General features: G+C 34.7%; 1 protein-coding gene and 1 pseudogene across 1 annotated transcript; one reads left to right on the top strand and one right to left on the bottom strand.

The window, feature by feature from the left end:
• Positions 1-514: 514 nt before the first annotated feature.
• Positions 515-8,998, bottom strand: LOC119568685 (annotated as a pseudogene).
• A 1,626-nt stretch (positions 8,999-10,624) lies between these two features.
• Positions 10,625-11,192, top strand: LOC119568686 (chymotrypsin-like elastase family member 2B). Its single transcript, XM_037917188.1, has 2 exons — positions 10,625-10,736; positions 11,017-11,192. Exons 1-2 carry the CDS (start codon positions 10,627-10,629, stop codon positions 11,141-11,143), a joined length of 237 nt encoding a protein of 78 aa, XP_037773116.1. The 5' UTR covers positions 10,625-10,626; the 3' UTR covers positions 11,144-11,192.
• The last annotated feature ends 1,110 nt before the right edge of the window (positions 11,193-12,302 follow it).

Below are 12,302 nucleotides of genomic sequence, written 5' to 3'. Positions count from 1 at the left end.
GGGAAATTGAAAGAAGAAAAATGGAAAGAAAAGAAAACGGGAAAAGAAAGACACAGCACGAACAATTTCTAAGTAACTGATGACATCGTGGTGAGGACAAGTGGCTTGGCTAAAGCAGGGAAAGTGAAGGGGGAAACAGAATCTTTAATCCTTCCAGCACAAGAACCAAGCAGTCCATACAATGTGATCAAAGCGAAATTTATTAGACTCAGGAGCAAAGTAAATGTAAATGTGCGGAAAAAAGGGAAGAAACAGTGAACCACTCAATAAGTGAGTGTAGTAAGATGGCACAGAGAGAGTAAAAGAGAAGGCACGATTGAGTTGGTAGGAGGGTGCACTGGGATGTTTGTAAAAAATATGGCTCGAATTGAATGATAAATGTTTTAAACACGAGCCAGGCTCTGTCATAGAGAACAACAGATGTAAGATGTTTGGATTTTTTAGTGAGACAGACCATGCTATCCAACCCAAGGCGTCCAGATATGATAGTCATTGATAAGAAAGCAAACAAGGCTCAAGTAATAGACTTTGCTATCCCATATGAGAGCAGGGTGAACAGTAAGAGATGGAAAGATTGAGAATTTACCAAGATCTCGCACGAGAACTGAAGAAGCTGTGGGACATGAAGATAGTGTCATTCTATAGATTAGGGACACTTGGAAAAACCCCAAAGACGCTACAGAAAAAAATGAAGGGCATGGCATTTAGACCAGGGTTGGTGACTGCAGAAAACTGTTATCCTGCATACAAAAAGGATCCTTAGAAAGGTACTTGAGGTTTGAGCAGTGTGTTAACATCAAACCTTGAAAAAAAAAAAAAAATGCATAGTGTATTGATAATGATAAGAATGTAAGAATGATAAAAAAAATAATAATAATAATGAAAGAAATATAATAGTAATGAAAATAGTAATAAAAACAAGAACAGTTATATTACTAACACTGATAATGATGTTAATGATATAGGATAAATATGATAATGGGAAAAATAATAATGATGATAATAATAATAACTATAACATAATAATAATAATGATAACAATAATAACAAAAACAATAATGATAATAATAACAATAATAATAATAATAATAATAATAATAATAATAACCATGATGATGATGCTAATGACAATAATGGTAATTTTAATGATAAGAGAGATTTTTAAGGTGTTTCCCTTCATTTCATTCTTGGGAAATTCCCTAGTCATTCAATAATAATGGTATGATTATAATAATAATAATAATAATTAGTAATAATAAAACAACAATAATGATAAAGATAATAATATAATAATAATAATAACAATAATAATTTAAATTTTTATAATAATGATAATGATAACAGTAATAAAAATGATAATAGCAATAATAATTATGATATCATTAATAGTAATGCAAATCATAATGATGATAATAATAATACTGATAATACTGATAACAATGTTGTGTGATAAAAGCCAATAATATTGATGATAATAATAATATTGATAACGATTACAACAACAATAATAATAGTAGTGCTGATAACAAAAATAACACAAAGATAGTAACAGTCATAATGTTTTGGTGATAACTGAAATAACACAGCGAAATGATACGATTATGATGATAATTTCAGTGATAATGATAATACTCAAAAAGTTAATCATATCTATAACATTATTAGTGTAAGCTAAAGGTCAAAATGTCATTATCATCATCTCTCTTTAAAGATAGTTGTTTATTATCAAAATTATTAAGACATTAGATTATCAACAAGATGGTGGTGATGTAACTTATATTGCTAGTGACAATTGAAAATATTTATCATAATAATAACTATAATAAATCTAAAATAATGACGATAAAATAATGATAAAACCGATGTTGAGTATTATGACCGTGATGAGAGATATATGCAATGATGATGGCGAAAAAGGTTGGATCATATATGTATGTTAAAGTAGTTTTTTATGTATGTGATATATATATATATATATATTATATATATTATATATATAATAATATATATATACTATACATATATATATTTATATATATTATATATATATATATTATTAATATTTATATATTTATATATATGTATATACATTATCGTTATTTATTACTTAATTATTATCTATTTAAAATCATTTACATGATAAATTTACTATAATAATGATACATAAACACACACACATAGAGAGAGAGAGTGAGAAAAGGGTTTTCTGGGGTTAATCTGGAATATTGCTCAATAGGCCTTGCAAAGAATGGGCCTCATACTCTAATTACATACATTTTTTTTTTTTTTTTTTACAACGGCGTGTGGCGAACGAATCATAGGGGAACCACAATAAAATTCATTAAACAACAGACATAATACAAATCGTGTAGTAACACAGCAGAGTTATCACAATACCTCTGCTGTTGTTAAGGGGTAAGGGGTATTTAAATGTCCTCCCGAACTAAATAAAATCAATAATAAAATGGTGCATCCTGAAGTACTGTGACAGTTTTTTTAAGCCAATATTTTTAGCAGTGGTTAATGTCATCAGTGTGCAGAAGAAATTGTAGGGGGAATGTAGCATCCTTTACTGAAGATCCTTAAAGTTTCATGCCTATGAAACATGTCTTGGCTTCATCCGATATTTAAATGTGAGTGTTAAGAAGCTTTTGTGGAGTTCAGTCGATTTCATTATTAACCTTGGCCCATACTGAAATCTTGAAGTCAGTATCAACCCGGTTGATACAGAACATGGCTGAAGCTATGCTAAAGTTCACTCTACAGTAAGCAACATGCACCAACATCGAATACTTCAGCAAAGGTGGGGTTCTTAGGTAAACTATTAAAAATTTCCGTTCTGTTAATTTTCTGCTTGTCATACCAGGCCTTCTCGGATTCTTCGTGGGAAAAGAATCAATATAGAACTCATTCTGCGGATTTTAGTGAACGATAATTTGGTCAGCTGATAAATGCCAGTACAAACTAGTAAACTCTAACGTCACTTTAGTCACGATATGCTTCTTTGTTTTTAATTTTTCATAATATACAAAGTGAGTATATGAATATGTATTGTTGTAGGATGTAAAATCAAAACACCATACATTACGATAAACCAATATATTTATACAAGTTGAGTATAATCCATATAAATCCCACTTTCCTCACATTGGAGAAACACCTTATCAACATACATGTATAAACAAATAGAATAGATCCTCAAAATGATAGAGAAAAACATTCTACATCCTAATAGAAAAATATCCTTGAAAACTAAGGAATTCAGGTCCTTGGAATTAAATGAAAAAGATCCATAGCCTTAAAAAAAGAACAGTAAGAATCCAGATCCAAAAAAGGTGAAAAATGAAGACTGCAGGGGACTCCTGTTTTAGTACTCTCGACCACGTTTCTGATCCAGCCTAAGAAATGGCCGACTTTTGTGAAAGACGCCAGGGAACTCGGGCAAGGCACACTTCACCCAAAGGACACAACCCGACGACGTAATACTGATCACTGGAGTTGTCCACGTAGAGCCAGAGGGCCTCCGCTGTCACCCTGGAGGAAGAAGGATGGACTGGTTAAATCTCCGTTTGGAGGATTTTTTTCGCGCCTTGGTAATTGGAACAATAATTGCACTGATATCGAGTTTACACTGATTTTAGATTCAACAGAGATCTAGTTTTAAAAATTTAGATATGCCCTATTATTATTTTTATAACATCAGTTTCGTTGTTATTTTCGCAAGTCGAGCCAAAACTGTAAAAAAAAAAAAAATCAGACTCTGAACTAAAGCAAGGAAAATCAAATAAAACTACCCAACTGAAGCGAAAACCATCATTTACCTTGTCTTCACTCAATTAAAGTCGAAACAAACTACCCAAAAACTCGTTCGCCTCGTTTCCATCGCTACTCACATTGCACGCGTCCTGCCCCCCCTTGTTCCAGCGCAGATATGCCGACTGTCCACCACGGGCCCGGGTCTCGACGTTCCCGGTAATATACTCTGCATTGATTTGTGTCCACAACGGGCACTTTAAGCCTCATTGGGCACCGGCGACGTCCTGGGTTCTCTGCACACGAGAAAGCTAAGGTTATGAGTTACTCTTCGGATGCCAAATTTTTGTATATATAGGTATAAGAAATATGTTAAGTTAATTTCCAGTGTAAGATGTATTTGCATACCTCCCGTTACCTGTTCCTTTCCTTACGTCTCGCCATCCTCCTCCCTCCTCCTCCTCCCCCCTCCCTCCTCCTCCCCCCTCCTCTTCATCATCATCATCATCACATCATCATCATCATCATCATCATCATCATCATCATCATCATCATCATCATCATCATCATCATCATCTCATACGATTGATCTTCTGATTTTATTATTTTATCTTAATTCGTATTTTTACTGACACTCATTAAAACTCACCGAATGCCGTCCCCCCCCCCAGCCAACCACGAGCAGATTCCTGTTCAGGAAATCTCTGTTCGGGTCATGAAAGGGAGACACGCAGGGCGAACGTCATCTGGAAAAGGGAAGATTAATGTTTCCCTGCAAAGATGTGGTGTGTGTGTGTGTGGTGTGTGTGTGTGTGGTGGGGTGTGTGTGTGTGTGGGTGTGTGTGTGTGTGTGTGTGTGTGTGTGTGTGTGTGTGTGTGTGTATAATGTATATGTATATGTATATGCATATGTATATGTATATATATATTTTAAATAAAATGTATGTATAATATATATATATATATATATATATATATATATATATTATTATATATACACACATCTATCTATCAATATCTGTGTGTGTATTCACATATACATACATGTATATGTATTTGTATATATATATATTAAAATATATATAATATAATACACACACACACACACACACACACACACACCACACACACACACACACACACACACCACACAACACACACACACACACATACACACACACACACACACACACACACACACACCCCACACACCCCACATCTATCTATCTATCTATCTATATCTATGTATGTGTGTGTGTGTCGTTAACCTATTCGTTAATCATTTTCACCGTTTTCCCCACAATATTTTATCATAGTGCTATATGACCTTTAATGTCTAGCACATTTATTTGTTTTTAACCATTAACCATTCAAGAAATTCACAAAAAACTTCCTTACCTGGGGACTTTGCCCCCAAGTCCCACCCTATCGCTATTTTTTCTATACGCCGCTGATCCCCTTTAGATGTGCCCGGGCACTCCAACAACACCGCAACAGCGACCACAGCACCATCAACACCCACAGCCACCTCCAATATCAACACCACCAACAACCACATCAACAGCAACTACTTCAATAACCACATCAACAACAGCAACCCACCAACAACCATATCACCAGTACCACCGCCAAAAAACCATATCAACTACCACATCGACACCACTACCAACAACCACATAAACATCAAAACCAACCACATCAGCAATAACCACATCACCACAACACCACCACCACCATATCAACATCACCACCAATAACAACCACAACAATACCACCAACAACCACATCAACACACCACCAACATCAACAACCACCACATCAAGAATACCACCACCAACAGTAATTAAAACACCGCCAGCGCTACCAAGAACACCCTAATCCCTAAATCAGCAATACAACAACAATACTAACCCCCACCAACAGCAACACTACGACCACGAACAACACCAGCCACTACCACCACCAATTAAAAACACCCACCACCACCACCAGCTACAACACCAAAAACACGAACGCCAACAACCCCCCCCCTTCACCCCCCCCCTCACCCCTCATCCTTCACCGCTCACTCCTCACCATCAACCCCCCCCCCTTCACCCCACCACTACTCCTCACACCCTCACTCCCTCACCATTAAAAAAAGGCGTCCCGATCCAGAATGAGAATCATGATTTTCGTTCTCGCTGGTTCGCCGGTTGTATCCGTTGCCGCGACGGCCTGCGATGCGAATTCCTGAGGGGTCGCTCCGTCGGCGGTCGTCTGCAGGTTGTGGTCGCCCAGGATCACGATGGACCTGCGTGTCGGGAAGGGGTGGGAGGGTGTGTGTGATGAGGGAGATAAAAAACGAGGGAAAATAAGAGTAAATAAAAAGAAAAGAAAGAAAGGATGACCCGAAAAAAAAATACGAACGAGAAAAATTAGATATGAATGAAGTAAAAATAAATAAATAAAAAGAAAGATCTTTATAATGAACGAAGCAAACACTTAACCCCTTAAAAAAAGAAAAGGAAAAGAAGAAACACCATACCTACCCCCAAAAAACTTATTACACAACCGCAAAAAAGTCGAGTAGTCGAGTGTACTCACGGATCGACGATGCCAGGGTTGTCGAAGCAGTGGGCGGCCGTGAGCACGTGGCGGCGGGATATGAGCGTGCCCCCGCAGTTGGCGAAGAAGCGGGCCCTCCGTGAGACGCATACCCCGCCGCCAGCCACGGGTGGACTCCCGATCTGCAAAAGCGGAAATCAGTGTGAGTTTTTGTAAAAAAAAAAAAAAAAATGGGGGGGGGGATGTTTGATTTTTGTATATTTTTTTTCTCATCACATTTTGGTATTTAATTTTAATTATTTGTGATTTTTACTTATTCTTTTTGTATTAATATGCATGATTTTTGGTACATTATTCCTTATACCATTTTGTATTAATAAAGCGTGATTTTTGTTTATATTCCTTTTTATTATGTATGATTCGGAATGAATTGTTATTTTCTGATAATGTGTGAATTCCGCAAAGTAGTTTGGAATTAATATATATATATATATATATATATAAAAATGATATATAAGTATGTATGTTTAATAATACATATATACAATATATATAATATTATATATATATAATATATATATATTATATATATATATATATATATATATAATATTATATGTTATATTAAGTTATATATATATATATCTATATATTCTATATATATACATATATATATATATATATATATATATATATATATCATATATATATTTTATATATATATATTATAAAATTATAATATATACATACATACATACATACATACATACATACATACATACATTTATATACAATACACACATACTTTTTTATTATAATCATTACTACAGTAAATTGTTTGTATTTTAATAATTCTCGTTTTTTATCATTATTACCTAGTGTAATATTATATATTTTTTCTAGCTTGGGGGGAATGATTACCTGAACCAAAGTATTTAGCTTTTTAAAGGTATTTTTTCCCATATTTTGTGTTGTTATTTAAAAGATTCGGCTAAAAAATGGCCTCCGGACGGGAACCCCGGAATTTTTCCTTTATTAATCTCATTTTTCCATATGTTTTTTTAGCTAAAAGTACCTGCATTAAGGATTTTGGCTTTTAATAATTTTTATAACCCTGGCATGTTGATTTTATTACATTCATCACATTGTTCAACCTGATTATTAGATATAGATATAAGGATGATAACCGTAACAATAATGATAATAATAATTATGATATTAACAATAATTAAGATAATAACAATAATCTTATTATTGTATATCATCATTAGTATCATTATTGTTAAATTTCTTTATTATTGTTATCATTATTACCATTATCATTTTTATTTTTGTGTTTGTTGTTGTTATTTTTCTTATTCTTATTTCTTATTATTCCTATTCTTATTCTTATTATTTTATTAATTTTTATCATTATTTTTTTTTATTATTATATTTATTATTATTATTATTACTATTATTAAACATAACCTCATAACACTTACGGGTATTTTTGTTCCTCCCGTGACACGGATAGTAGACGATATGCCACACTCACTACTAGAGGGGAGAATACTGGACGGTTGTGGTTGTGGGTGGGTTGGTAGTGGCTGTGGCTGAGGTTGTGGTTGTGGAAAAGCCGTTGAACTGGAACCTCCGTTGTTTGGGCAGCATAGGTATACGGTGTTTGTAAATAGCCTGAAGGGAAGAGCCAGTTTAATTGCGCTGAAATAATGTGTGGTTTGAGGGAGAGAGAGGGAGGATGGGCGTGGGGGGTGACGGGGTGGGACGAGGAATATAAGGGTGGTGTCTGTAGGTCTAGAAATGGCGAGGAAAACGATTTTGGATCGAGGTTTTTTAGGTCATAGAAATTCCTTTGATTGAATACTTTAGTTTAAGAGATTTTCTCTGCAAGTCTCTGTTACACAGACCCGCCCCACATACATGCAAAACGCACGCACACACACATACGCAAACACACAGACAGACAAACACACACACACGCACACGCACACGCACACGCACGCACGCGCAAACACAAACATACACACATATATTAATTTATAATTCATATGTATATATTCATACATGTATTATATATATATATATATATATATATATATATATATAAAATATATATATTATTAAAATTTAAAACATGTATTTAATATATACATATGAATATATAAATAATATATGTGTGTATGTTTGTGTGTGCGCGTGCGTGCGTGTGCGTGTAGCGTGTGCGTGTGTGTGTGTGTTTGTTCTGTCTGTTGTTTGCGTATGTGTGTGTGCGTGCGTATGCATGTATGTGGGGCAGTCTGTGTAAAAGAGACTTGCAGAGAAAATCTCTTAAACTAAAGTATTCAATCAAATGAATTTTTATGACCTATAAAACCTCGATCCAAAACGTTTTCCTCGCCATTTCTAGACCTACAGACACCACCCCTTATATTCCTCGTCACCATCCCGTCACCTCCCACCCCCCATCCTCCCTCTTCTCTCCCTCAAACCACACATTATTTCAGCCGCCCCAATTAAACTGGCTCTTCCCTTTTAGGCTATTTACAAACACCGTTATACCCATGCTGCCCAAACAACGGAGGTTCCAGTTCAACGGCTTTTCCACAACCACAACCCCAGCCACAGCCACTACCACAACCTCAGCCACAACCACAACCGTCCAGTATTCTCCCCCTCTAATAGTGAGGGGTGGCATATCGTCTACTATCCGTGTCACGGGAGGAACAGAATACCCGTAAAATGTTATGAGGTTATGTTTAATAATAGTAATAATAATAATAATAAATATAATAATAATAAAAAATAATGATAAATAATAATAAAAATAATAAGAATAAGAATAGGAATAATAAGAATAAGAATAAGAAAATAACAACAACAAACACAAAAATAATAATGATAATGGTAATAATGATAACAAAAATAAAGAAATAACAATAATGATACTAATGATGATATACAATAAAAAGTTATTGTTTTTATCTTAATTTTGTTTTAAAATTTATAATTATGATATCCTTATTGTTACGGTTTTCATCCCTTTTTAATCTATTTTTAATAATCAGGTTGAACAAAGTGATGAATGTAATTTAAAAACAAAAATGCCAGGGGTTTTAAAAATTATTAAAAGCCCCAAAAACCTTAATGCAGGTACGTTTTGCAAAAAAAAACATATGGAAAAAGGGGGATTAATAAAAAGGGAAAAATTTTGGGGTTCCCCTCCGGAGCCATTTTTTTAGCCCAATCGAATAAAAAAACACAAAATATGGGAAAAAAAAACCTTTTAAAAAGCAAAACTTTGGTTTAGGTAATCATTCACCCCAAGCAGAAAAAAATATAAATATTTTCACGTAGGAAAATGATAAAAAAAAGAGAATTTTTAAAAACCAAAACAAATTTACTGTTTTGTAATGATTATAATTAAAAAAATATGTGTGTATTGGGATATAAAGGGGAAAGTATGGGATGTAAGTATGTAAAGTATGTTGGGATATAATATATTATATATAATATATTATATAATTATATTAAAATAGAAATTTTATTAATTTTATAGAGATATATTATTATATATATATATATATATATATATAAAATAATATATATGATAAAATGTATATAAAAGATATAATATATAGATAATTTTATAATATTATGTAAAAATAGATTATTTGGGTTCCCCTTTTTTTTTTTATGTTTTCCAAAAATTTTATAATAATATAACAAAATATATATAATATAATATTATATATATATATATAAAATAATATGGGGTGTGTTTTATATAATATTAAATATAAAATATATATATATATTATATATATTTCATATATAAAATAATACTATATATATAAAATAAAAATATATATTTTAAAAAATATTATAATATATTAAAATATTAAAATATATTAATATATATATTTTAAATATATTAATATATATTTTATTTTTTTATTATTTTAATAATAATATATATATATATATAAATTCCCAAAATATTTAATTCCCCAAAAATGTTCCGGAAAAAAAAATTATTTAACAAAATTAAAAAGGGAAAAAAAACAAAAATTTGAAATTAATACAAAAATTAAAAGGGAAAAATTAAAAAAAAAAATCAGCCCTATTTAAAACAAAAAAAAAAAAACGAAAAAAAAAGTTAAAAAATCACAAAAAAATTAAAAAATTTAAAAACCAAAAAATTTATGAGAAAATAAATATACAAAAATCAAAACATCCCCCCCCCATTTTTTTTTTTTTTTTACAAAAACTCACACTGATTTCCGCGTTGCAGATCGGGGTCACCGTGGCTGGGGGCCCGTGGGTATGCGTCTCACGGATGGCCGCTTCTTCGCCAACTGCGGGGGCACGCTCATATCCCGCCGCCACGTGCTCACGGCCGCCCACTGCTTCGACAACCCTGGCATCGTCGATCCGTGAGTACACTCGACTACTCGACTTTCTTGCGGTTGTGTAATAAGTTCTTTGGGGTAGGTATGGTGTTTCTTCTTTTCCTTTCTTTTTTTAAGGGGTTAAGTGTTTGCTTCGTTCATATAAAGATCTTCTTTTATTTATTTATTTACTTCATTCATATCTATTTTCTCGTTCGTATTTTTTTTCGCTCATCCTTCTTTCTTTCTTTTATTTACTCTTATTTTCCCTCGTTTTTTTATTCCCTCATCACACACACCCTCCTCACCCCTTCCCGACACGCAGGTCCATCGTGATCCTGGGCGACCACAACCTGCAGACGACCGCCGACGGAGCGACCCTCAGGAATTCCGCATCGCAGGCCGTCGCGGCAACGGATACAACCGGCGAACCAGCGAGAACGACATCATGATTCTCATTCTGGATCGGGACGCCTTTATTAATGGTGAGGGAGTGAGGGTGTGAGGAGTGAGTGGTGGGGGTGAAGGGGGGGGGGGTTGATGGTGAGGGAGTGAGCGGTGAAGGATGAGGGGTGAGGGTGGGGGTGAAGGGGGGGGGTTGTTGGCGTTCGGTTTTTGGTGTTGTAGCTGGTGGTGTGGTGGTGGTGTGTTTTAATTGGTGGTGGTAGTGCTGGTGTTGTTCGTGGTCGTAGTGTTGCTGTTGGTGGTGGTAGTATTGTTGGTGGTATTGCTGATGAGGGATTAGGGTGTCTTGGTAGCGCTGGCGGTGTTTTAATTACTGTTGGTGGTGGTATTCTGATGTGGTGGTTGTGATGTTGGTGGTGGTGTGATGTGGTTGTTATTGGTGGTGGTGATGTTACTGTTGTTGTTGGTGATGTGGTTGTCGTTGATGGCGGTGGTGATGTGGTTGGTGTTGATGTTGGTGATGTGGTTGATATAGTTGTTGGTGGTATTGTTGTGGTTGTTATTGGTGGTGATGTGATATTGGTGGTGGTGGTGTTGGTGGTGATGTGTTATTGCTGATGTGGTTGGTTTGATGTGATGTGGTTGTTGGTAGTGGTGTCGATGTGGTAGTTGATATGGTTGTTGGCGGTGGTACTGGTGATATGGTTGTTGGTGGTGCTGTTGTTGATGTGGTTATTGAAGTAGTTGCTGTTGATGTGGTTGTTGGTGGTGTTGATATTGGAGGTGGCTGTGGTGTTGATGGTGCTGTGGTCGCTGTTGCGGTGTTGTTGGAGTGCCGCGGCACCATCTAAGGGCATCAGCGGCGTATATAAAACATAGCGATAGGGTGGGACTTGGGGGCAAAGTCCCCAGGTAAGGAAGTTTTTTGTGAATTTCTTGAATGGTTAATGGTTAAAACAAATAAATGTGCTAGACATAGGTCTTATTGCATTATGATAAAGTATTGTGGCAAAAACGGTGAAAATGAGTTAACGAATAGGTTAACGACACACACACACATACATAGATATAGATAGATAGATAGATAGATGTGGTGGGTGTGGTGTGTGGTGGGTGTGTTGTGTGTGTGGGGTGTGTGTGTGGTGTGTGTGTGTGTGTGTTGTGTGTGTGTGTGTGTGGTGGGGTGTGTGGTGTGTGGTGTTGTGT

The sequence above is a fragment of the Penaeus monodon genome, unplaced genomic scaffold, assembly GCF_015228065.2.
Source record: "Penaeus monodon isolate SGIC_2016 unplaced genomic scaffold, NSTDA_Pmon_1 PmonScaffold_10543, whole genome shotgun sequence".
NCBI classification, from domain to species: domain Eukaryota; kingdom Metazoa; phylum Arthropoda; class Malacostraca; order Decapoda; family Penaeidae; genus Penaeus; species Penaeus monodon.
The sequence above is the reverse complement of the archived record's forward strand: the minus strand, read 5'-3'. Positions and strand labels throughout refer to the sequence as shown.

Coding starts and splice junctions, on each gene's coding strand:
- LOC119568686 (XM_037917188.1), top strand. CDS start 10,627: ATGCGTCTCACGGATGGCCGCTTCTTCGCCAACTGCGGGGGCACGCTC. Junction 10,737..11,016: donor AACCCTGGCATCGTCGATCC/GTGAGTACACTC, acceptor CCCGACACGCAG/GTCCATCGTGATCCTGGGCG.